The sequence below is a fragment of the Canis lupus genome, chromosome 8 (assembly GCF_003254725.2).
Source record: "Canis lupus dingo isolate Sandy chromosome 8, ASM325472v2, whole genome shotgun sequence".
Classification (NCBI taxonomy): Eukaryota; Metazoa; Chordata; class Mammalia; order Carnivora; family Canidae; genus Canis; species Canis lupus.
In genome coordinates, this window is record NC_064250.1 from 63,567,180 (window position 1) to 63,594,727 (window position 27,548).

Below are 27,548 nucleotides of genomic sequence, written 5' to 3' on the forward strand. Positions count from 1 at the left end.
AAAGAAGACCCAGGTACACAATAGATCTGTGATAAAGGGATTGAACTAAAAGGATAATAAAGCATGGGAGTGAAAGGAAACTATTGTTTGAGATTGCCATTCATATTGCAGAAATTGAAAAGTTGAAGCAGTGTATTTCCCAGAAATTGTGATGGTTTTCAGAGTTATTTTAAACTAATTGTCAAATTCTTAAAACTGGGGGAGAAAACCATTAGAGTTTATGTTCTCTAGGCACTTTGCACAACCCACATGCAGTTTTTATTTTTCTTGTTCCACTCCAGAATAATGGAAATAATACTTTTTATGAAGGATTCTCCAGAGCACCCTGGAGGAGAGTAGAAGGAACATAAAATGAAAAGTAAAATGAATAAGAAGTTCTGGCTATAGAATTGGGAATCAACAGAAAGAAGCGGATGAGGAGACAGTATTTAAAACAGCAGTCATGCCAGCTCTCAACATCCACCCTTCTGAGCATTTTATTCTCCCGAGATGCTTATTGTGGCCTGAAATCTCGTCATTGGTTTGGGATAGAGTGAGATCCAAGAGAAAATTGGTGAAAGCCTCCTGGTCTTTTATAACTCTTTCTATTCTGTCAGAGATCCCATAGACCTTTTAAAGAAAGCAACGCTTCACAATAACAGAGCACATGGTAGAAACACAACTGTCCTCAGATACACCCCAGGGACAGGTGAGGTTGGGCAGTGCAGTGGAGCACAGATGGCCATCTCCCATTTAGAGGAGAGGATGACTCTCTCCGGCAGAAGCAAGCAGGCTCAGAACCTACCAGAGTTCATGTGATGGAGGAATAAAAGGGAACTCTTAATCAGGAGCTGTATTGTGCACAAAAATCATGTGTCTGTAGGTGCAGATAAATCATGGCCTCTACAGCTAGAGAATTGGAAGCTTTGGGTCAGGAGAGTAAAAATCTAATCTTAGAACTTCCCAGACAAGGCTACCTTTTGTGGAGATAACTGCTCAGCTCTGCCCCTGCCCTGTTGACAAATCCAACTTTCAAGATTCTTACATCTCTGGCCCTGAGTGGAATAAATGTTCTGAGCAACAAAATAATCATTATATGTAGATGCCCTGAGTAATGGCAATGGAAAAGTCGAGAAAACCTGAAAAATTGTTAGACACAATCATCCTGTTCAAAATGTTCATTGGGATGGTCAATTAAGATGTGAGCCTTACTTTTCCTGTATGTGTAAAAAGCAGCCAGCCAATGGAAGAAAATATCTTATGCACAAAAGCAACAAAATGCACAATATGCCCTGAATGATATTAACAAGAAATGTGCAGGAGCTCTAGGAAAAAAAAAAGAAAGCCTGGTGAGGGCTGCATAAAGATAAGGGTAAGAAGAGATTCATCTTGTTCTTAGATGGGAAGACTCTACGTGTTATAGGGTATAAATTTCCTTGTGATTGATTTATGCATTCAGGATAATTCGTATCAACATTCCAGCAGAGCTTTTATTGGGCTCTGACAAACAGATTCTAAAATTCATCCAGAAGGCTCATTTTACTTTTTAAAAATTCTAGAAAAGTCTTTCCAAAAGTAAGAATCAAACGGGACACTTGTTCCATGCAGTCAAACCACAGTATTAACAAGTATGGTACCAGAGTTCATGTGATGGAGGAATAAAAGGGAACTCTTAATCAGGAGCTGTATTGTGCACAAAAATCTTGTGTCTGTAGGTGCAGATAAATCATGGCCTCTACAGCTAGAGAATTGGAAGCTCTAGCTTCCAGTTGGCACAGAAACATAGACACTTTGCTCTACCCAAGAAAGTCGAGAAACAGATCCATGTGTATATGAGAATTTGATTTACAAAAGATCACAGTTCAAATATACTATGGCTATCTTGTTGATCCAATATAACTTTTGGGGAAGATAACTTGCAAGAAAATGCTTCAATATCCTGTAATCTGCATATCCTTTGAGTGAACAATTTGAATTCTACTTACAGAGTTAAAGGATATGCATTGTAGTATTTTTAAAATTTGATAACAACCGAGAAGCCCATTCAAAGAGAATTTTAACACTAAAAATGTATGGCGCACCTCAAATATGGAATATGATATGGTCATTAAAACAATACATTATTACGTCCAAAAAAATGTTTAAAAAGCAGTGTGTTGAGAAGGATTCCATTTTGGCAAGAGTGTATTTGTGAGTGTGTGTATGTGTATGTGTGTGCGTGCACATGTGCACGCATGTGTCTATTTCAGCATGGATGTATTAACATAAAATAATAAAAGGCTAATAGGATTCACTCTGGGTGGTGGATTGTTGAGTGACTACATTTTATTTTTCATATTGCTTTTATGGCTTTTATGAAATGTGTATAATGATCGTGTAAGTCATATAACCAAACATTAATAAAGGCAACTTTTGTAGAGGGGATTGAAAAACTGCCATCGGTAGAATAGTTCTGTCTCCTTCGCTAAACCCTACAACTGACGACATCAAGTGTCTCACTCATCTAGCCGTGGAGCACATTAGTCCCCAAGAGCAGAAGTGTCTTGGAGGGCAAGCGAAAAATCTGCACCCTGATTTAGCTATTTGTCTCACTTATCCGAACTTGAAATTCAAAGCCCAATTGTTCACATGGTCTTATCTCATTCAGCTAAGTCAGACATCTATGGACTTGACCTTTTTAAGCGATTGTAGGTGCCACTCATTTGAACAATACAGTGTCTTTTAAATCAGAGCAGAAAGAATTGTGCTAATGTAAAGCCCAGCTGGAGCCGGATTCCAGGAAGAGACAATAAAAGCATTTTATACCCACAAACATCCATGCTGTCTCTTGTCACTAAAGCCCTGTAGGTTACAGATTTCCCTTTGCTTCAAAAGCTGAGATCTTATAACTGAGTTCAGTGTTCAGTGTACGTTATATAAATGATGGGTAAAATCGATTTCTGCATTTTTTCATAAAAGGCCTTCCTGGTAATTAGTTTTAATCTTGAGATACATTCTTTCATATCATTGCATTCTGTAAACAGCCTCAAATCTTTTGGGAAGGAGCTTAGATTTGAAACCCCTTTCCAAGGAGCCCAAGATGACAAGGACATGGTGACCTTTGGAGACATGTATAGCCTCTGCCTTGTAGGAGGCCCAGTGTTGCAGGTCCAGATTCAGCCCCTAGGACTAGTGGGGATCTGAGGGTGGGGGTCTTCCTAGCAGAGACATTGGCCTATGCGGTGGAGTCTCTCTGGTTTCTCTCATGCATGATGCCTGAGGGGAGCTTTCCTGAGTACCCCTAGCCTCAGAGACTCAGGCACTAGCCTAGGGGGGTTGACCTCAGAGAGGGGGCCCTGCAGTGGGTGGAGGTGGCCGAGCCAAGGATGATGTCTCCTGAGGCTCGTGGAGGACTGCAGCCACAGACAGCAAGGCTCAGTGGTGGTGGCCACAATGGGGGCACTCACTCCATCACTCAACGACAGTAGACATGGCACTGCAGCCTATCCTTGGGTCCCAGTCTTCTGGCTCTAGGAGCTCTGATTCTCCATCAACACCCCTGGCACTCCCTGCCCATCTGCCAATTCATTCAACCTGTTGTGGCTCGAGGGCACCCCAGCCTCTGTGTCCTGGGTGTAGAGCCTCACATGAGTGCATGCACAGGGGGTCTGGCCAGGTGCAGAGCTGAACCTCCCAAGGAAGAGACTCTGTCCCTCTTGGATTTCACTTTTTTTTCAACCTGGAGGTTTCTCTCACCTGCCTCTCAACCCCCATAAGATCTCAAACCAGTGCCTTTCACTTAATGCTGGGCAGCGGTGACTGGTGCTCCGGGTCTTCTCTACACGGAGTCAGTATTGCTAATGCCGCCTAGAAGCGTATGCTGGTAAGGCACCTTTAATCCAGGCTTGCCCCTCAGGGGCTGGGTGACCTCGGGCAGGACAACCATGTCTTTTGGCCTCAGGTGCTTCCTTAATAAAAGGGGTAAGACGAAGAAAAAAGGGAAGAAGAAGGAAGAAAGGACTCTAGATGCTGACATAGTGCAGACCACCAAGCGCTGTTCCTTAGAGTGAGTCAGACAGAGCACGGATCTGTGGGTACTAAGAAATTTTATATGAAAAAAATTTTTCAGTGATCAAATGACCTTGAAAAATACTGGATTCAAAAAAGCAAGGCAAGTTTCTTCCTGCAGGACTTTTCTGTGCCTTCCACATGATTATGCATTTGAAATCTCTCAGAAGGAAGTGCCTAGTGCTGTGTCCTGAAGTTATTTAGATCTAAGCCTTGCATAGAGCCCCTTGAGGGCCTTCTGTGCACACGATCCCTTTTGGGAACATGACAGCAGTGGCCCTATTTTGTTCCCCCCTACAACCTCAGTGCCTCGAGCACCACCCAACATCAACGAATGAATGACCACAGTGTTTATGCCCATTAGGAACTCAAAACATACTTTTAGGTTGAGGTGAATTGATTTCGCTGAAGTCCTTCCAAATACCATTCTGTTATTAAGGATTCAACATGGCCTCTCCTCAACTATATTCAATCCATAAACCTGAATTTCTTATGAAGCAGAATTCTGGAGGCAGGGACCTAGTCTTGCCCAGGTAGGTATACCCATGGTAATGGGGTTACTGCAGACAAGGTAAGTGGGTCAGCATAGGGAAAGCAACAGGAAGGATTTCTGGCATTGAGTCAGAGCCCAAGCAGGAGAGAAGGCACTGGCATGAAGGTTTGCAGCTGTCTAGACCCAGAGATCACCGCCAGCAAATTCCTGGTGCCAGGGCCAAGCATGAGAAGGGGCCCTCTCCCTTGGATCACTGTGTCTCTCTATGCATCCCCTGCTTCTCCATTTCACACATGGTCTTCAGTGACTGACCTATGATCTTTTAGCTCTAACCCCACAGTGCTCTGACAAATTGAGAGAAAGGCCTTGATTGGTTCAGGCCACACAACTCATAGGTGGTCAACCAATGGAGCATTGCTCTTGAATCAAGTTCTATCCCGGTATCAGTTGGCCCTTAAGGGCTAGCAGACCCCAGAGATGGGGGGCATGAACAGGTACTTCAAAAGCTGTTGCATCAGTCCTTGGGGAAAAGACTGGGGAGAATTTAGAAAATTTGGGTGTTCAGACCCATGACCTACCATATTGTCTTCTCTGTCTGGAATTCCCATGTCCCATGCCCACATATGCCCTCCTCTTTGCCTTGGTTACCTATGCTGTATTACAGACCATCCAGAAGTTAGCTCATGAGCGTGTTGGTCAGTCCAGCAGTGCTGGGTTGACCTTGACACGGCTCATCCTCTGCAGTCAGTTGGCAGGTCTGCTGGGCGACTGGTCTAGGATGGCCTCACTCACAGTTTTGCAATAGGCTGGATATCAGCCACACTGTTGGCGGCACTGAGCCAGTGTCTCTCATCGGTCAGCAGACTAGCCTGGATTCGCTCACACAGCAGACACAGGGTGCTGAGCTGGTTCCACCTTGCAGCTCTCTCCTCTGAATCCTCTTTTAACCAAACTCACTGCTCTTTCTATCCTGATGACCAGGCTAGCCTGACCTTCAGCTTGATGAACTTTCTTTTCTTCTGACCCTCTCATGAGTGTTGAACATATACACCCTTCCCTGGCTTAACAGATTTCACAAGTAAAAATATAAGACAACTTGTTCAAATGATTTGAATATTATATACAAAACAACAACAACAACAACAACAACAACAAAACCGCTTTTTAAAGTATAAGTATATCCCAAATAAGCCTGGGATATGCTTATACTAAAAGATTATTTGTTGACATTCAAGGATGCTGGGCATCCTTATTTCATCTGGCAACTCTCCCTTTCCCAAAACTCCTGAGTCCAGCCTCAAGAGAGAAAAGGGGGCACTGACCTGCTTCTAGAATGCATCTAGGACCCTCTGTAACCAGTAAGTGGCAAGGCTAGACTTTGATGATGGAGCAGTGGGTATGGGATCAATGTCTTTTTCTCTCACTACCTCTTTCCATGTAAAAAGTAGGTGATAAAATGTAGGCTGAGGGTAACCATTGTTTGAGGGACCCCAGTTAGTTTGAGAAACCCTGGAGCATCCATCTCAAACATGGACCTGATGAAGGTATCAGCAGGGATGCATAAGAGTCCATGTTGCCCTGCTCATCTAACTCTGTTTGGTACTGAGGCCAATGAATTTCTCAGCTCAAGCTATCCTGGTATCCATTTAGTAGCCCGAATGTTTTATAATATTTCAAACGGGTGGCCCACAAGCTGAATTCAGGACTTGGATTGGGAACTTTGCCCATGAGTGCAGACCCTGTGGGTTAAAGTGTCAGTCAAGAGATGTGCTCTCATCTTTGGCTCTCCGTCCACACGAGAGAAGGCTGGGCTATAACACCTACTTCCTAACATCTCTGTATAGGTCCAATAGTAAGGAAGTCCAGCGGGGAGCCCTTCAAGCAGGTTTGGTCATCCCTCCCTCTAACTTGGGGGAAGGATTTCTTTTTTATGTGGATGGCCAAAGCAGACCAGCACACATTCGGCATGAGGCATTGGGGTAAACATGTGTCTGCTTCCTTAACCACTAGAATGTAATCCCTGTGAGCTGGGCTCACTGTCTACTTTGTTCAGTGCTCTATTCCCACTGCCTGGTGTTCAGTAAGTCTGGGTTGAGGTGGTGAATGCATGTGTCCCAAGAGCAGTGGCTGTCCACACACTTTAATATAATGTTCATCTCCCCTACAAGTCTGTGAGCCCCATACCAGGGACCCATGTTTGTCGGGTTCCTTACCTTACTCAGAATCTTCCAGAATGCCTGACCTAATGAAAAATGTTCGATTCAGGAACCTCTTCCTTTAATATCTCTGACTTGCGTGGCTCCAGGAAAATCAGTCACTTATTTCTGCAGGAGCCAATTCACAGTCGGAGAGAGTTTTGGCAGATCTTCAAGTGTTTGAACATAGTTATTACTCAATGTCTAGTCCAAAGCAACAGAAAGGTATTGTGTATGCCAGGTTGCCCGGGGATGGGGTGGGATTTCTGGGGTTTCTTCCTTTCAAATAGGAGAAGGAGTGTCCACAGGACCAACAGGCAGGGAAGCTAGGATGGGGAAGTCCGGAGGGCCACATGAGGTTGGCTGGGACAGGGGATTGTGGGTGCTGGTGGTGTGACAGAGGAGGGATATGGGACGGGCCAGGAGGATAAGGCATGTGGTAGAGTAGACCTCACAGTGCAACACCTTCTTGGCTGGCCCCTCACCCTGGCCTCACCACACTGGGTCTTATCTGTGCTCAGCTGTCAGATGACTTTTCAAGCCACACTTTGTCCACATCTACATCTGTTCGCTGGCATACAGCTACTCCCCACTGTCCACAGGACAAAGTCCACAGCACTTATCAGGCATCCAAAGCCTCCACCCTTTTACCTCTAAACACCTCGCAAGCATCACCTTCTACTGTGATCCTAGGTGATCAGTTTTCTATTACTGCAAAACTGGGTTTCTCTCTCTCTTTATTTTTTGTCAGAACATACTTTTCCTTTCTTTCCCCACTGGCTCTTCTCCACAGAGGGTCTCCTCCGCCCTCCCCCAGATTGTCTTACCCTCTTACCCTTCATTTAAGACCTACTTCATTTTCAGACTCAAGTTTGACCTCCTTAGGGTGTGGATGGGAATATTTCTTCCAATGGCATTTTGGGGATGACTTTTTCCTAGACCTGCACCACCCACAGCTGCCCTCTAGGTCTTGGCACTTCCTCCATTGTGGGGATGGATATTTCCTCCTGCATGACACATAGATGGAGCTAAGTTGGCATCTCTTTGTTGTTTTCCCATTAGATTTGGACAGATGCCTCCTTGAGACTGGAGGGGGACACTTGTAGGAGTAGAGCCTCCAACCACTAAAGATGCTCCACTGCAACTGAATATGGACCCCAAATTGATCCCACTGACCAAGTTTGTGTCCACTTGGCCATGTTAACCCTCCCACTTTCTTTGATTTTGGGGTTGCCCTTGGCCATTTAACCTCCCATGCTACCTAGGCCTATTATTGCATTGACGTATTATTACACTCCTTTCTTTTCATAGACCGTGATTTGGATCCCCCACCCTGGTCCCAATCTCCTCTGAAGGTGATCTAGTCCCTAACATGTGTCCCATTATATTTTAGGAGGGCCTCGCTTCTCTGTACAGCCAAGGTAAGTGACTATGAAGGGGAAAAGCTGCTTACTCCTTCTAATGTCCTTTGTGCCTTGTCCTGGGACCCTCAGGGAAGATCTGCAGTGGTGGCCACACACAGTGGTGGATATCTCCCAGGAAGCCAAAACATGAAGCTGTTTTCATTTTTGTCTTTCTGATCACAGTTGATCCTGGGTTCAATGAGACTGTAGAGGAGGTAGCTCAAAGCTGCTCTGCATATTGACCTTCCCTTGTAAACATGGCACCTCAATGTTCACACAACCCAAGGTCAACTTTATTAGGATCTTTGTTCACTAATTAACTGATTCTCACAGCAGTCCGTGGTGGAGACTGGTTCTGGCTTTCCTAATTGTTCTGGGGGGAGATGAGCCACCACCTGGCCTCCCACCACGGTCACCCAGCAGCTGGGTTGACGACTTTGCCGAGGAAGAGCAAGCTCTGAGTGGTCATCTCCCACAGGAGCACCAGGAAAGGCCTATTGAAACGAGCCTGTGAGGCCAATGTTGCATTCAGGGCCTGGGGCTGGGAGAGGAGGCTGGAGGCAGCCCCTGCCCTGGTTCCCCACACATTCATGTCCACTGTTGCCTTGTGTGACACCTGGAGGAGGAGACAGGGACAGAGATGGCATCAGCTCAGGGTGCGCTCAGAAAACAAATCCTACCTTTTGTGGTTCTAGGGAGCTGAGTCACCTCCCCAGGCCCAAGGGCCCCATATCCCCAGGAGGCAACTCCAGTCATCATTGCTTCTGCTTCTTCTCTGCATTTTCTCCCCACTACCACATCCTGGGGAATGAGAGCACCTTGTTGGTGCTATTTGCTCTCTAGCAGAAGATAGATGAGCCTTAGCAGGGCTGCACAGGAACCAGGCTGCAACTCCCAAAGGCAAGTTTTAGAGCATACCAAAAGCACCTGGGTGCTGAGACCATGGGCTGAGCGCAATTTCTGCCCCGAGCTTCAAGCCCGTCTCCAAGCCTTGCTGGCCTCTTTAAAATGAGTTGCTCAGCCTAAATCAATGGTTACTAATGTGAGCTCAAGGAACCTGGTTGTCCTATGTGCCAAACCCTCTACCAGCCTCCGTGAGAATTCCTTTTTCTAAACCCTCATCTTCACACTCCTTTTCAGGAAGAAAGGATTCTGAGGCTTTAAAAAAAGAATTGAAACATTCTGGCCTTGACTATCTCTTGCATTTCTATAAAGTTCTATGAACTGGGTGGCTCAGCGGTTTAGCGAGTGCCTTTGGCCCAGAGCATGATCCTGGAGACCCAGGATCGAGTCCCATGTCGGGCTCCCTGCATGGAGCCTGCTTCTCCCTCTGCCTGTGTCTCTGCCTCTCCCTCTCTCTCTCTCTCTCTCTCTCTCTCTCTCTGTCTCTGCCCCTGGTGAAGAAATAAATAAAATCTTAAAAAAAAATTTCTATGAAGACATACATCTAGCATTTAAGGTCACGGTGAAAGAAATTCTCTAAAAGGCTGTTATTTCTTTTCCTGTTCACCCTCTCCACCATGGGCATGTACATACAATCACAAACACACACACACACACTCACATGTACACACAAAGGACTATATCCCAATTGCCTTGGTTCATGTTCCTGATCTCAGCTGGTCTTTCCCAAGCAGAAGACACAATACTTCCCTTATGAAATTCACAGTAAGAGGGCACCTGGGTGGCACAGTCAGTCGAGCAATTGACTCTTGGTTTTGGCTCAGGTCATGATCTCAGGGTCATGAGATCAAGCCCCATAGAACAGAGCCTGACACTGGTCTCAATTCCAAGTCTGCTTGGGATTCTTTCTCCCTCGCTCTGCCCTGCCTCTTCCCCCTGTGTGCTCAATCTCTCTCTCTGTCTCTCTAAAACATATAAATAAACTTTTTTGAAAAAAAAAGAAATTCATATCAAAAACTCAAACAATTATGACTTTATCCTAAAACATAAAAGATAAAGCAGGGAAGGAAAAGTGCAATATTATTTCCAGCTATTAACTTTCCCTTCCTAGTAAAAGGTCATGGATCTCCACCCATGTCCCGTGACTCATAATGCTTCCTGTAGAAGAACACAGACTGCCCCCCGCCCAACTGATGGCCATCTTGACTATGAGACTTGCTTTAGCCAGTAGCACATGAATGGCCTTGGCATAGGCCACAGTGAAGAAAAATGTGAAGAGCCACCACACAATTTCTCTTGCTTTTTTCCTATTGCTATGGGAATGGCATGTCCCCAGTAGGGGATTCTCCTTCCACCTGCATCCTGGAAGGGAAAAGCAGTGTGAAGTAGATCTACATTCCCTGATCATGACACACTTCTGACATGTAACATGAACATGAAATAAACCTGTTCAGGCTCTGAGATTTGGGGGATGCTTGTCTCTGCAGCAAAGCTGATGGATACATTCTTTTGTTTATGCCCCATACTCTATCTAACTACAACAAAGACAGAGTTTCACTGCCTGCCCTGGGGGAAGTATAAGGAATGAAGACAAAACTAATCCCACACCTGTGGAAATTCTGGCTCCATGGATGACTCTGAATACTTGTCTACTTTTTCAAGACTCCGTGTCCCTGCTCTGAGGAACACAGAGGAGAGGTGGAAAGGGAGCTACCCATGAAAAGAAGCCTTATAGATTGTGATCAAGACCCAGAAGAGGAAAAAGAAAGGAAAACTTAACTTTCAAATGCGCACATCAATGGAGAAAAGACCCTCCCCTCCACCCATGTTCGCCACCTTACCCGGGAGATGGTTTTGTTGAGCTGCTCAGTGATTCCTGATAAGTCAGCTTCTAAGTTGAAGATGTTGGTGAGGCCAATGAGGGGAAGTATTTCTTCAAGATTATATGTTCCAGAAATGGAAAACCTTGGCAGATGTAAATCCAGCAGGCTGGAGAGAGAATCAGCCAGAGAGGTGGTGCTGTCTCATTAAATATGCTGCTTCCACCCTGTCTGTTAGCAGCCCCAGGTTTGGGAAGAAGTGTTTCTCAGATGGGAACCATCCCATCACAATACTCTCTACTGTGTCAGGACATTCTAGGACCCTGGGCCCCCCTTCTCTTCAGATCTTACACACCTCTTGTGACCTCTTCAGCCCTCCTGTGTCTGGATCTGAGAAGACTTTTGGCATGGCCATAAGTTTTCATCTCCTGCACATTTATGAAGCATTTCCTACATGCTGGATATCAAGCAAGGGATTTTGCAAGTCTTTTTTTTTTTTTAAAGATTTTTATTTATTTATTCATGAGAGACAGAGAGAGAGAGAGAGAGAGAGAGAGGCAGAGACATAGGCAGAGGGAAAAGCAGGCCCCATGCAGGGAGCCTGATGCAGGACTCGATCCTGGGACTCCAGGATCATGCCCTGGGCTGCAGGCAGGCACTAAACCACTGAGCTATCCAGGTATCCCCGATTTTACAAGTCTTAATTGATTAGATCCAAATAATAACCATGAAAGATAAATAGTGCCAACATTGTCCTACCTTCATATCCAATTCATCAGTAGGTTCTGCTGGTTCTCCTTCTGAACTCTATCCTAAGTATACCTGCTGACAATCCCCTAATACAAGCTACCACAGGCTCTTACTGCCTGGACTTCAGGTCATTGTGAAGATGTGATGAGGGATGGTACATGTATGTAGAGTATGGGCCACTCTCTGTCCTGCGGCTGACCTTTGCCATAGGATCACCACATTGCCTACAGTAAATTCACAAGTTCTTTTTGACACTGAGCAAATCTGTCCTTCTGTTCTTGGGATAGTTCTGATTGTTGTTTGACTGTTGCTGGGGCAGGGTGTCTGCAAGCTTGGCTAGGTAATAACCAGCTTGGAAACTTCGACCTCTAATGAATTCAGGTTAGATACCCTAAATCAGCTTAGAGATTCATTGCCAGTTACCTTCTAGGATTATGTGAGTGTCAAAATGTCTAATCAAAGTGAGAGGCATTTGGAAGTCATGGGTCAAACACTGAAGACAAGAGGCTATGGAGAATAGAAAATAAGGCTATCTTGGCCCACTTGGCAGATTTTCCACAGGCAGCACTTGTGGGCAGGCCCAAGCCATGGAGGGGTCTGAGTGGAGTCTAAGAGAGGAAGTCTGGTAGAGACCCAGAACATGGCAGGTGTTCAACCCATGTAAATGAAGAATGAACAGTTACCAGAGAGTGCATGAACCTTCCTCACAGCTGAGTAGAAGGAGGTCTGGCAGTCTGATATTTTCATGTTTGAAAGCCCATTAAAGTGCTGCTGTGATATTAAAACTCTATGGCATGAGAAATAATAACAGAGGACATCTGAGATTTAGAAAAATAACTTGGGTTGGTTTGGCTTTGTTGAAGGTCAAAGTGAGAGGTCAAAACAGACTTTCCTGGGGCACTTGGATGGCTCAGTTGGTTAAGTGTCTGACTCTTGATCTCAGCTCAGGTCTTGATCTCAGGGTCATGAGTTAAAGCTCTGCATTGGAGTCCATGCTGGTCATGGGATCTATTAAAAAAAACCCCAAAACCTGGGTAGCCCGGGTGGCTCAGCAGTTTAGCACTGCCTTCAGCCCAGGGCCTGATCCTGGAGACCTGGGATTGAGTCCCATGTCGGGCTCCCTGCATGGAGCCTGTTTCTCCCTTTGCCTGTGTCTCTGCCTCTCTGTCTCTGTCTCTGTCTCTGTGTGTGTGTGTCTCTCATGAATGAATAAATAAAATCTTAAAAAAAACCCTCAAAAACCCCAGACCTTACAGAGGGAATATCCATCAGTCTAGAAGATTCTATGGTATTTCTTCCTGTGCTGGAAGAAGGGACAGGCTTGCCTCAAAGGAGTTTGAGAATACGGGGCTAGAATCGGAAACTGACCACAGCTATATAGATTCATAGACAATAGGGATAGTTTCTTATCCTGACCTCTGTCCTTGACCTGTATCTCTTTTATTTGGCACTCAAATCTCTGCCCAAACACGGGCACCTTTTCCTATCCCTCACTGTGGTTGTAAAGCTGAGGGAAGGCTCCTGTGGGCATGAGGGCAACTGATGTCTACCAACTGCTGGTGGGTTTAAGATGAAAGAGGGACACCAAGAGGTTTGGTCTATACCCCGCCCCCTCCAAACTGAGGTGGGTTCTGTGACTGCTCTGACAAAAAGCATGTGACAGAAGAGACACATTGGAGCCCAGATCTCAAAAGAGCAAGAACTTTCACTTCCTGCCTTTCGGAACACTCCTTCCTGGAGCCCTGAGCTGCCATATGGCAACATCAACTATGCTGTGCTGATGTGCAGGAGCCCATGCTAGTCTCATGGAGATGCTGCATGGAGAGAGGACACCTGCTCAACCTTTATCTGAGCAGCCGGCTAGACCATGCACCAGACATCCAGTAGAGGAGTCTTCACTGCTTCAGCCTTGGCCAGCATCTGACACCGGTGCAGGAAAGCCCCACGTGAGAACCACAAGGCTGAGCCCAACCCACTCACTGGATCAAGAGTGATAATAGATATTTTTTTCAAGCCATTCCATTTTCAGGTGGTTTATTATGCAGCAAGAGATAATTAGAACTCAAAGTCAGATTCCATACCAGAGCTCTCATGAGACAAGATAGATCCCAGGAAGAAATTAGCTGGAAAATGAAGTCTAGGCATACCAGAAAAGGTTGAAACCATAGTAAGAAAAACCACAAACTGAAAAATGAGATAGAAGTGGGTAGGGTTGAGATCCCATGAAATTAGCACTTTGATTTTTTTAAAAAATTTTTTAAATTTATTTATCATAGGCACACAGTGAGAGAGAGAGAGAGGCAGAGACACAGGCAGAGGGAGAAGCAGGCTCCATGCACCGGGAGCCCGACGTGGGACTCGATCTCAGGTCTCCAGGATCGTGCCCTGGGCCAAAGGCAGGCGCTAAACCGCTGCGCCACCCAGGGATCCCCAGCACTTTGATTTTTATGGTACTCCTCTTGGTATTTAATTTCTTTAAGAAATGTTTTAATTAAAATAGGGGTACTTTTTTCAGAGAAGCTCTATCAAAAAGACTGCTAGCCATCAATAATTGAGCAATGTTAGCCAAATATTGGACAGGGGGGGCCTCACAGCAAGGCAGAGATAAAGTATTTGGTCTAACTTTATCTTTCCTCTATACTTCAGGAATGGCAAATTGAAGATATACCTACCTAGGACTTTAAGTCCTTCTTCAGGACCAAGTTAATAAATGATAAAAAAAACCTCCTGATTAAACTAGATATGGACTGTTTTGTCAATAAGGCTACACATTTCATCTTTGTTAGATTTCTGCATTCCTGGATAACATCTCAAAGCCGAAACATTCTATATTCCCCATCACTGTGGGGACCAACTCAAATTTACAGTTCTGACAAAATCACCCTGCTTCTAGCTTATCCATATCCTTTGCTCCTTACTCTTACTTATTAAGCATCACATTACTCACGAGGTACACTAGCAAATTGTGCAATTGAATAAAACCTATGCTTTTTGTTTAGATCTTGCAATTGAACATGTATAGTAGTATCATTTTTTTCTGCATTTTGGTCAAACTAATTTTTACATAAATGAAAAAAGAAGAACTCTTTTAAGAAATATACACTGTTTTGTGGGAGTCATAATTATTCATATTAATTGTCCTTAGTCTGATCTTTTGGCTATATGTCGCTACCTTCTGGTAGTAAATTATTCTGGTAAAAGGGAGAAACAAGAGGAAAGAAGGTTGGCCATAAAAACACCCAGGAAGAGATAAGAATGATTAATGTCTGATAAGTACTTATCATGACCAGTCTCCAACTTCCTATGTGCGACTTGATCAATCCTCCAACCAACCCAATGTGGCAGTGATTATAGCCTCATTTTACTCACGTAGTTATTTAAAGGGCTGAATGGGTGACGGGCACTGAGGGGGGCACTTGATGGGATGAGCACTGGGTGTTATTCTGTATGTTGGCAAATTGAACACCAATAAAAAATAAATTTATTATTAAAAAAAAGGGCTGAATGATGAGCCAAACCTAGGGGTTGGGCATTTGAAGTTATCATTGATCAAGGCCTGCCTGGGTTCTTGAATCAAGTTGCCTGGAGTCCTTCTGCTTTGACACTTACCTGGGCAAAAGCCACTGATCCCATTTTCTCAGGGTCTCTGGCTGCAGAGCTGCCTCCACCTGCTCCATTTTTCCTGGGTCAGGTAGGATCAGCAGAGCCATGGCATTTCCACTGTATTCTATCTGGAGGACAGTGCAAGCCATTTCTTGGTCATAGAGGAATCTGTGCATTTCCTTTTGGTGCATCATGGGGATGTGGAGGGAAGTCCTCTCATTCACAGAGAAACTCTCTTGCTTCTGGGTCTGGTAGCGACTGAAAGGATGCTTCCACTTGGCTTAAGACACAAAATTCATAAAACTATGAGAACATACTCTAAAAGAGCAACTCTGGGAAGACAGACACTAAGCCACACTGACTTCCTCTTGGGTATGCATAAATATGAGGTAGAGAAGTGGCATGGATACAGAACCAGCCTGCCAGAACTTAGGGCTGGCTCAGCCACTAGAGTCAGTCCCCAGAGGTAGAGTTCTAATGGTCTATGATTTTGTTCTATTTCAGAGAAACTTAGCTTTCAAGAAGCTAAAAGGTATTTTCCATCTACTAACTACCTTCCATGTGCAAGGCATTATCTTTTTACTTTTTCATGAACATAAATATTAAATAAGTATTATGATCTCCATGTCAGCAATTAGAAACTAAGTCCCTGTGAATTTATAGAAACATACCCAGTCTTCAGAGCCATTAGGTGGTAGAGCAGACTGGGGCTTGACTGGCTCCATAGATCATGTTCTCTGCAAACACTGATTTGACCCCTCTCTGCCATGCTGCCTCTAAACAATAACTTTCTATAGAGAAGGTCAAGAGCCCCCTCTACCTCTGAATTTCCTAATATTCAAATTGAAAAAGAAGAAAGAATTCAGTTAACAAAATGCTAAATATAATGCAAAAGCTCATTAAGACAGTTAGAAATGCATAACAATGTCACAGCATTGTTTTTGTGTGTAGTATCTTCTCTCCTACTTACAATCTCCACATACAACAGCCTCCAGATTTGGCCTCCTGAAAGTGCTGGTCTTGGTGATGGAAAGCTGGCTCACCCTCTACCTCTTCTTCACAACCTCTCAGTGACCAAGCATTGCTGATTCTACCTCCAGAGCTGCACCTTTATCCAAGGCTGCCATCTTACTTATATTGAACTACTTCAAGAACCTCCTGACTTGTCTCTGCTCTCCCACCCTTCCTCCCCACCAAATTCAGTTTCCACATTGTGACCAGACTGATCTTAAAACAGATGTAATCATGTCACTCCATTGCTTCTAACTTCTTGGTAATTCTGGAGCCCTACAGGTAAAGTCTAGGGTCCTCAACAAAGTTCCTTCTTACCTTTTTTTTAAAAAAGATTTTTATTTATTTATTCATGAAAGACACAGAGAGAGAGGCAGAGGCATAGGCAGAGGGAGAAGCAGGCTCTCCTGGGGAAGCCTGATGCAAGACTCGATCCCAGGACCCTGCAATGATGCACTGAACCAAAGGCAGATGCTCAACCACTGAGCCACCCAGGCATCCCTTCTGCTTAGTTTTTTATTGCAACTCATGGCGCTGTCCCCCAAGTATTATGCCATTGTGTTCTGTGTTCTAGTCCAACTAAATCATTTCAGTTCCTTGAAAATGCAATGATTTCTCTTTTCCTTGGACCTTTGCACATGCTGGTTTTTCAGCTTGAACCCTCTTCTCCCCGCCTCTCCCACAGCCTCTTTGCCTGAGTAAATCCAACTCATTCTTCATGTCTCAACAGATGCCTGTTGAGATGCCTTCCCTTCCAGAAAGCCTTCCTTCACTCTTCAAGTCTGGAAAAGTGTATCTTTTGAGAACTCCATGGTATCCAGACCTACCCAAACAGAGCATCACTTTTCCATTGAGTTACAGTTGCCCTTTTGCTTATTCATAGCACATGTGGGACTGTGAGCTCTGCAAGGGTAGGAAAATAATCTTATTCACAGATTTTCCCAAGATGTTAGCAAAGTCCCTGAAATCTAATCGGTCTTGATAAATGTTTTTTAGTAAATTAATGAACATCATCCCTAGAGGCTTCAAACATGAGACCTAACTTCAAATTGAAATCACTCATGCAGCAAACATTCAACATATACTTGACCCTCTTTCTCTTCAACAAGGTGTCCGAGTGGTCTGGTGGTATCAGCCTTGTGTCAGATGGAGAGATGCAGATCTTTGTGAAGATCCTGACAGGCAAGACCATCACCCTCAAGGTCAAGCCCAGTGATGGCACTGATAATTTCAAAGCCAAAATTCAAAAGAAGAAGGCTATCTTGACTCACCAGAAATGTCTAAGCTTTGCCAGAGGATGGCTTCATTTGCTTAGTATCCAGAAAGAGTACTCCCTGTACTTGGTACTTCACTGCAAGGGTGACCTCGTGAAGACTACCCTCTGAAGATGGTCCAGAAATACAACTGTGGCAAGATGATTAGCACCCCCACGTTATCAACTGCCCCAATAAGAATTGTGGCCACACCAACAACCTGTGCCCCAAGATGAAGGTCAGATAAGGCCATTCCACTGGCTCTTCCTTTGTCCACAGATTGGCCTTCTGCCTGAGGTCTGAGGCCCTGGAGCCTTAATAAAGTTTCCCTTTTATTGATTGGAAAAAAATAAAACATACTTGACCCTGTGTCAGACTCTGGAGAATCAAGAACGATTAAGACTTAGGTCCTTGAGTCTTCTGATCAGTATCACAGACAAAGTTAAAGCAGAAAAATCTGTTTTTTCTTTTTCCTGAGTAAACACCCAGAGAAGCTGGAGAAAAAAGAAAGAAAGAAAGAAAGAAAGAAAGAAAGAAAGAAAGAAAGAAAGAAAGAAAGAAAGAAAAAGAAGAAAGAAAGAAAGAAAGAAAGAAAGAAAGAAAGAAAGAAAGAAAGAAAGAAAGAAAGAAAAAAGAAAGAAAGCTAAGTTCAAAAACAAGAATCAAAGCTTCTGGTTACAAAGCAGGAATGCACATCTCTGATTTGGAACCAAAGTCATCTGGTTCATGGGTTATCCAAATCAAACACAGCCCTTGGGGATGGGATTTAATGTCTTCTCAGGGGAACTAAATAAAACTCAGGCTTGCACTTGAAACTGATCTCTCTGCAAATAGTCAAAAGCTATGAAAGGTAATCCCTTCACCATCTGGGAAGCCTGGATTAAAAAACTCTGCCCCACAGCCCAGGGATGAGTTAGGACAGGTCACTACATTTCCAGGTGGGGGGTGGAGGAGAAGAGTCACCTGGTCTGGGTTCTTTGTTTTTATTACTCATTTAGTGTAGGAACTCCCCAACCTAAGACTGGTCTATGTTCTCATTAATCATTCAGTGCAGGGACTCCCCAACCTATAAATTAAAATAGAACCAGTGTAACCAATAGGACTATAACAGAGGCAAATGTGAAATTGTCTCCTGGAGACCCTTCCACAACAGGCCATCAGAAATTCACGAAAAGATAATTTCTACTGAAGATGAGCCCAAAGCTGAAAATTTCAATCCTCTCTTGAAAGAGAAACAGTTGGGGCAGCAAACCAAGAAGAGTTCACAGTTCAAGACCTCCAGGCAATAGAATAATCTGAAAGACATTTTTTTTTAAAGTGTGTTTTTAAAAAAGGAAGGAGTACAATTCATAAGAACAGGTTGATTTGAGAAAAATAGGCCATCAAAGTGAGAATACAATCAGTGAAATTAAAAACTCAGTGGATGAGTGAAATAGTAGATACTAATTGTTCTGAGAAAATTAGTAAAAGAGAAGTTGGAGCTGAAGAAGGGGCAGCACAGAGAGACAAAAGGACATTTTTCAGGAAGCAGGAGATATAAAAGATGAGCCTGGAGTGTCTTGTAGTGCCAGAAAGTAAGGAGTGCTCCAAAAGAAAAAAAAAATCAGGGGATCCCTGGGTGGCTCAGTGGTTTAGTGCCTGCCTTCAGCCCAGGGTGCGATCCTGGAGTCCTGAGATCGAGTCCCACGTCGGGCTCCCGGTATGGAGCCTGCTTCTCCCACTGCACGTGTCTCTGCCTCTCTCTCTCTGTCTATCATGAATAAATAAATAAAATCTTTTAAAAAAATCAGCAATGATGGAGGCATATCCAGGGACATAGGAACCAACCATTGATCTTCTGATCAATGTTGGAAAATTTTAAGCCACAAAGCTAAGTAGGAGTGCGTTACAATTCAAAATATAAAATAAATATCCTTGAGTCCATAATGATGTAAGTAAATGATTGAATAAATAAACATGAGAGAAGAGAGAAATGTCGCATATGGAAAGAATTCCAAATAATTTAGGTAGATCCTCCTTTCTTAAGGAGATGAGCATAACTCCCCACTCCCTAAATGTGGGATGTACATAGTGACTTCCTCCAAAGAGCGCAGTGCGGCAATGGGGAAAGGGTATCTTCACAACAGGGAAATCTGGCAAACATGCCCTTAGCCAGATGGTCAAAGTCAACATCAACAGTGATAAGTCACGCTGATAGTATGCATCCTTGACTTGATGTGATAAGAAAGAATGCCACTTCCCCTCTGTGGCTTCCTCCCCACGACCCATCACCCCTGTCTTAATCATGGGAAAAGCAGGCAAATCAATCCCAGCTGAGAGACATTCTGCAAAGTAGCCAGTACTCTTTAAAATCAGCAAGGTCATGGAGAGCAAAGACGGTCTAAGAAACTGTTGCAGCCCAGAGGAGCCCACATTGATGCAGTGACTAAATGTAATGTGGAACCTGGAAATGACAAAACCAGTAGGTAAAAAACAAAGGACATCTGATTGGGCCCAAGCTTTAAAAAAAAAAAAAAAAAAAAAAAAGGAAGAATTCATTTTCTTAGGACCAGAATAGAGATATATGCTGCTAAATCAGGAAATAACAGGAGTAAAGAAATGGGCCCTGCAAGTATGACATGTCCAATGCAACAACAGTCAAAATAAACTAAAAAGCTGTTTGTACAAATTAAGATCCGGAGCACTTGGGTGGCTCAGTTGGTTAAGCATTCAATTCTTGGTTTCAGCTCATGTCATGGTCTCAGGGTTATGAGGTTGAGCCCCACGTCAGGCTTCTCACTCAGCATGGAGTCTGCTTGAGAGTGTCTCTTTTCCCCTCTGCCCCCTACACCCCCTCTCTCTAAAATAAATAAATAAATCTTTAAAAGGATGTGGTGAGGACACTAAAACATAAAGTGCAAGGTAAGTTGTACAGTATGATACTATTCTTGTAAAATTTAGAACACATACACTGGGTTAGATGGGATTATGGATATAAACTTCAGGTGTTCATGGTAGGAGCACATGGGTGAGAAGGATGCACACCACTCCCAGGATAGTGATTGCCTCTGGGGAGGGATGGAAGGAGGGAAATGGGACTAGGGAAGGGTTAAAGAGGAACTGAACTCTCCCTGCAACATTGTATTAAAAAAAATAAAAATCTGAAACAAATGGTAAATTGTCAATATTGGTTCATTCTTGGTGGGGGAGTGTATGGTGGTTTTATATTATTCTCTGTATATTTTTCTATGTTCAAAATAGATACTAATATAAAAATAAGATTTAAAAAAAATAAGACTTTTCTTAAAAAGGAATTATTCCTAAAAGAGTATGATTGAATGTATAACAAAAGGAAATCAGGATAAAAACTGAACAGAAGAAACATGGCAAGAGAAAACAAATATTGATAAATCAAGAAGCGGTCCTATAGGAAGATTATTTAAATATATCGAGGCAATTCCCCGAAGGAACAGCAATAAGACTTGAAGGCAGGTGGCTTTCAGGGGCAGGACTAGAGGTGGTGGAGGTGTATTTCTGCCCCAGCCAGCCCTCACCTTTGAAGAAGATGTAATTCAAGAGAACCATGAGCGTGTCTTGCGTGAACTCCTGGAGGCCATCCGCCACCTGCCCATACGTCTGCTTTCTCACGTACTCATTAATCTGCCTCCTGGTTGTGGCGGAATCCGTGAAGTTGGCAGAAAAAGCAAAAGCTCCATACAGCTCCCTGATAGTGTCCAAAAAGTGCTGCTGAGGCTTTAGTTGCTTGTCCAGGAACAAGGAGTTGCCTACTTTCAGTTCAAGTTTGGAACTGGGCAGGTCAAGGGTATGGATGAGGCTCTGGAAACCACGGTGGATGTCAGCCTCTGGGGTCTCCGTGAGGTTGAAGCCAAGGCCTTCCAAGATCTGAGTTGAGGTGTTAACTTGGGCCCCAAGAGAGAGCAGGGCCAACGAGGTAGAGATGCTCACAGGGGAAAAGAAGATGTTTCCTGAGGTTTCTGCGGCCAGCTGCTTGTACAGATGCAAGGCAAAGTTGGTGATGGTGGGTGTGATTTTGTGGTAGGCGGGGTCGGGCGAGGAGAGATGATCCCTGGGAGCGTGAGGCACCCCCAGACTCTTATCTCCATGGGCAGAAAAGGGCTGACAGTGTACAGAGGGCAGGATCCCTGCTCCCAGCAGCCACAGCCAAACTGGACCCATCCTCTGAAAACAAGACGTTGAACATGTCATTCTACTCATAAATAACTTCATTGCTCCCCATTGCCCATATATTGAGCCTCGTCCAAACTGTACCCCACACAGGTGTCATGAGGGACCCTACAGAAGATGAGGTGGAGGGTGAGCCAGCAGGGCTCTGACATTTCCCCCAAGGCTGCAGTCCGAGCAGCAGCCCTAAATCTGCTTGATGTATTAATTGTTTGTCTATAAAGTTTGGTTGAGAAAAGGACTCTGGGCTCTAGAAACAAACTTCCATGGTTTATTGTCCCTCCCTCCCTCCATCCCTCCACCCTTCTTCCTTCCTTCCTTCCTTCCTTCCTTCCTTCCTTCCTTCCTTCCTTCCTTCCTTCCTTCCTTTCTTTTTCTTTCTTCTTTCTTCTTTCCAGTCATTCTTTGGATCATTCATTAAGTTTCAAAGATTGGAGTGGCTATGGAGCAGATGCTCAGGACACTGTGACAGTGAGTGAGGCTAGCACCCAGGTGTGGTCATTAATGTCACTCTTGCCAATTGGAGGAGAGAGGATGGTGTGTGCAGCTCCTGTGTCAGGTCCTTGAAGAAAGGGGAGTACCCTCTACTCTTGTGGTTTTTCATTAGCTGGAGTGTTGATGTGATGATGAGTCATGGGGACCTGGTGGATGGGGGCCTCTCACAAAGGATAGCAAAGCCATGGGAAGGATGGAGCCTGGGAGGATGGGTCAACTCTGTCTTGATCAAACCTGTTATCCCAAGCTCCCCTTGTCACATGTAGCAGCTGAATCCTGTATCTTAATTGATGCAGATGTTTGGGGAAGATGTCCATCACGGATTGAATTGCTACCCCCCCAATTTTGTATGTTGAAGCTGGAATCCCCAATATCTCAGAATGTTTGTTTGGAAAAGGGGTGGTTGAGATGTAATTGGTTAAGATGAAGTCATTAGATGGGCCCCAATTGAATACAACTGCTGTACTTCTAAGAAGGGGACATTTGGCCCCAGACATGAACTCAGGCAGAGTTCGTGAAGACAAAGGCAGAGATCGAGATGATGCTTCTACAGTCAAGGATGCCAGAGATTGCCTGCAAACCCCCAGCAGCTTGGGGAGAGGCCTGGGGCAGGCTCTCTCTTGCTTCCTGCCCCCACCCCACCCAACCCCCCAGTCTCAGAAAGAATCAGCCCCACCACCAGCATCTAGATCTCCAACTTCCAGCCTCCACGACTATGGGGACAATACATTTCTGTCATTGAAACTATCCAGTTTGTGGTGCTTTGTTGGGGCAGCCCTAGGAAATGAATACCATCTCTCTCATAGGTTAGGTTATAAAATGTGCCAGAGAAGCCTTCGAGGTACCCCTGGGGAATCAAAGTGGTGTAGGAGTGGGAGACTCCTTCCTCAGGGCAGGGAAGGCAGCTCCAGCTCCAGGTGGAACTGCAATGTAGACATGGCTTATCTCTGCTCACTCTGCCCCCTGTCTAGTGCCCCTGTCCCTTTCAGGGCCTCCATGCACACCTCCGCACATCCTCACAGAGGACACTCTGTCGCATGGCTACTCGGACTCCCCCACACCTTGACGTCCTCAGTAAGGAGAGTCCCGCCCCCTTGCTCCCTTCAGAACTGACCCTTCCACTGCTGACCACCCTATCCCTTGGTTCTTCTGTCTTTATAATGTTTGTGTCTTAATTGGCGCCTTTTGCCCAAACCAATGACCTCTGTATCAATCACAAATGCCATGGTGGTGTGGGAGAGAATATATTTTGTAGATGGTTTATAGGCCCTCAAAACCCCACAGGCCAGTTGTCGGGAGGGATGAATACAGCCTGGTTATCAGTTATGTTGAAACAGTTTGCTGGGCAAAGTACTGCAGGCAATTTCCTGAGGCCACCTCCTCCCTCCCTCCCCCAGAGCTCTGGGGGGCTTCCCTAATGACAGGTTCCATTCACTTTGGGAAGCAGAACAATTTAAAAGTCGGTCTGCTCCTGGGGAAAACTAGAAATGCTGCTGTAATAAAACTGGTTCTGGTTTATTCTTTTTCATACCATTGAACTCACCATTTTTACCCTTCTGCACCCCAGTGATTCCCAGACTTGCAGAAGGCTATATTTCCCAAAGTGGATGGAACATCAGAAGGCTTGGGTTTGAAATAGACTCTGCAGTATCTCACTGTGGGATCTGTACAAAGGAAACTCTCTGACCGGCAGTGTCCCCATTTGCAAAATATAAAGGATAGTGCCTACCTTCCAAGGGTGGGGGGCACTGAAGGATTACAGGGCATGTGGTGTGTGCAGCACCTGACACACAGAAAGCATGCAATGTTAATTTTCACCCTTTTCTACAGAGGTCTGGTGTAATTACATCCAATTTATTTCTTTATTTCTTTTCCAGAAAGATCCTGGGGGAAACTGAAAACTCCATTAATTCATGGTAATATTCCCATCTATTGTTTATCTTGTGTGGGGATAGTACGTCCATTGTATCACAGGTTGGGACGTTCCCAACCAGATGTGTTCTCAAATGCAGGGGGGGGGGAGTGGGTGGTATTTAGGATCATCTCAGAGACTGGAGAAGTTTGCTGGGAGAGAGAAAGCTCTTGAAATGCCAGAGCAGTCACATGCCCTGAAGAATGGTATTGTGCAAATGCCAGCGGTGACTTTGTTGATAATTGATTCATGTCACTTAACTGAATCCCTATGAGAACCTTAAGACACGAGTATTAGTACCCTTGCGGTGCATATGGAGAAACAGCTCAGGATCAAGATGAGTACCTGTTAGGTGGCAGGAGCATGATTCAGATTCTAGACAAGGGCTCTGGAGTGTGAACCTTTTGCTATGAGTCTCTAATAAATTTGCTACAGCAACGTCGTCATTTTGCTTTGGGTGATACTAGTGTCTAATCACTAGGAGTCCTGGGAGTTCCTCTCTCGACTTTTTTGATGGCCAAGTTTTTCATAAAACTGTGTAAAACCTGAAATTCCTACCTAAAGCTTTAGAAGCTGTATATCATTGCATTTCTCCTTTGGGGACCCAGTTGTCCCATCCCTGCTGCCAAAACCAGAGACAGAGAGGCGGGGGCGGGGGGGGGGAAGAGAGAGAGAGAGAAAGAGAAAGGAGAGAAAGCTAGAGAGAAGGAGGGAAAGAGACAGAGAGAGAGACAGAGAGATAAAGGGGGAGTAGGGACAGAGAGAAAGTGAAAGGGAGAGAGGGAGAGAGAGAGAGAGAGAGAAGAGACGCAGCCACCCCTACCTCCACCTGGGACATAGGTATGGTACTCACAGTGAGCTCCCCGGGTTGGGGACCCCAGGTCTTCAGCACTGCGTGGCCTCCTATCCACAGGAAATGATGTTTGTAGACCAGGGCGGCCCGTCAATATTTGCCAGGTCAGTTCCTGGAACCGGCCGAAGGCAGTGTGCCGCAAACAGGAAGGGACCTATTTTATTTGAAAGGATCTGTCCTGTCTGCCCATCCTACAAGCCGAGTGGATTGTGATTCTGGACCCAACTCCATCTGAGGATATTCCAGTGCTGGTGACAACAACAGAAGTCACGATGTTGGCTGCTTCCGAGCCCTCACTGATGTTTCATGTGACCCAGACAGTGTTCTTTCCAGATCACCCTAACGCTAAGACCGGGAGATGCTGACCCAGCCCGTCATGATCATTCTATCACAATATGTGTGAACCAAACCACCTTGCTGTTCACCTTGAATGCATACAGGGACATGTGTCAGTTATTTCTCGATAAAACTGGATGGAGAAAGAATGTGAGTGAGACACAGTCATCCCCACCTTGTAGACAGGACACAGGCTCAGTGAGGTTCAATTACCTGCTCGAGAAGTAGGTGGTGAGGCTCCAATGTTTTACTGATTCTTACCATTCCCATATTTTACTGATACTTTATTCTTTTAAAAATATTTTATTTATTCATGAGAGACACATAGAGAGAGAGGCAGAGACACAGGCAGAGGGAGAAGCAGGTTCCCTGCAGGGAGCCTGATGTGGGAATCGATCCCAGGACCTCGGGATCATGACCTGAGCCAAAGGCAGATGCTCAACTGCTGAGCCACCCAGGCGTCCCTTTACTGATACTTTAAATAAATATCATCCACATATAGAAAAAAAGAAGACTGAAGGAAATTAGAACATGGAACAAAATCTCTCCTGCTGTTTTGAATCCCCATAAAATGGATCATTGACTCTTGTTCACCATGAATCACCCAGGATCTAGAATGAAGGCTGGAACTGATGGACTGTTTCTTAGGAGTTAAATTTTGGTGATGGCAAGTCACCTCGGGGTGACTTCTGTTTTCTCCTTTGTAGATTTTTGTACTCTTCTAATTTCTCACAAAGAGCATGTATATTATTTATATGAGAAAACAGTCAAATGTTGTTAGAAAGTAGAATTATTATTTTTTAAAAATATTTAATTTATTTATTCATGAAAGATACAGAGAGAGAGGCAGAGACATAGGCAGAGGGAGAAGCAGGCTGTATGCAGAGAGCCCGATGTGGGACTTGATCCCAGATCCTGGGGTCACACCCTGAACCGAAGGCCAACGCTCAACCACTGAGCCACCCAGGCGTCCCTTTCTGGGTGTTTTCTAAGAACCCATTTGCACTACTAATAAACAAGATAATTGAAATATATGGCCAGAGTTCTTTTCTCACCAAATGGGAATCCTGTTCACTCTTGGCTTGCACATAAATTACTCGGCTCTTTACAGTAACTTATCACATGCAGAAGAAGAAGATCCAACTCTGGGAGTCTCACATTTTGGGTTCAATGCCACACACTGGCACAATAGAGCCCACCTCATGCATCTGTGGTGGGAAGCAAATGTTATTGTATGTGCGCAGCTGTCTCTGCAATTCCTGGCCCACAGAAAGTAGGAGTGAGAACAAGAGGGAGAAGCAGAGGGAGAGAGAAAGAGAGGGAGATTTTAAGGAATTGTTTCATGTGATTATGGAAGATGGCAAGTTCAAAATCCGCATAGTAAGTCCATCAGGCTGGAGGTCAGGAAGAGCACATGTTGCAGTTCAAGCACTAGGGCCATCTGCTGGTGGAATTCCCTCTAGCCTGGGGCAGGTTGGCCAGTGAACCTTCACCTGATTGGATAAGGCCCACCCACAGCATCAAGAACGTTCTGCTCTACCCGAAGTCCAACAATTTAAATGCTAATCTTCTCCAAAAACATCTTCACAGAAACATCCAGAATAATGTTTGACCACATATGTGGCTACTATGGCCTAGCCGAGTTGACGTAAAATTAGCCAATCATATGCATGGTACATCCAGGTGGGAAAGAGGACTGAGCACCATCTCCTAGGGGATACTTAGCTTTCTTCCTGGGGTGAAAATCTTTGACCCTGGTGCACAGACATCACACCTGTACATGCTATCTCAGCGTCAACATAAAAGTGTGCTTTTACACACTTCTAATGAGATAAACTCATCTCACCTTCTACTCTTCCTTGCAATCACCCCCAGCTCATAGTGAGCATCAGGAAAAAGCCTGTCCTGGCCTCCCCTGAAGGCACCACATGTTGGGGCACTGTGGTCTGTGAGGTCCTCCGACATGTGGGCAGCTAGCCTTTGCTAAGCTTGTAGCACTTTCACAGATCACTGCTCGTTCTTCTTTAGCATGTGGGACACAAGGCCCCTACCATGCCCCATGCTCATCCTTCAGCATATGGGGCATTAGGACTGAATGGAATCCATGAGTGCCCTTCAGCATGAGGGCACTATACTCCCTCTGTCATCCAAGGATGCCATCTACTCTGTGGGACATGAGGCCCTCAGTGCACCCTCTCTGCTTTTGCCGCAGATCTGCTTGGACGTGAAACATGCACAAGTGGGGATCTGCAGGCCTTCCTCCATCTGGTGATGCTGCGACACCACTTCCTCTGCATTTTCTAGAACAATCTA

The 27,548-nt window shown here is 44.8% G+C and overlaps 1 protein-coding gene and 1 pseudogene across 1 annotated transcript; one reads left to right on the top strand and one right to left on the bottom strand.

Annotated features, from left to right (window-relative positions):
• Positions 1-8,388: 8,388 nt before the first annotated feature.
• SERPINA11 (serpin family A member 11) lies at positions 8,389-25,052 on the bottom strand. Its single transcript, XM_025443708.2, has 5 exons — positions 24,900-25,052; positions 20,991-21,636; positions 15,200-15,473; positions 10,862-11,009; positions 8,389-8,733 (listed from the first exon to the last, which is right to left on the bottom strand). The coding sequence occupies exons 2-5, from the start codon at positions 21,631-21,633 to the stop codon at positions 8,530-8,532; spliced, it is 1,269 nt and encodes a 422-aa protein (XP_025299493.1). The 5' UTR covers positions 21,634-21,636; positions 24,900-25,052; the 3' UTR covers positions 8,389-8,529.
• Positions 17,359-17,704, top strand: LOC118355490 (ubiquitin-60S ribosomal protein L40-like; annotated as a pseudogene).
• Positions 25,053-27,548: the final 2,496 nt, after the last annotated feature.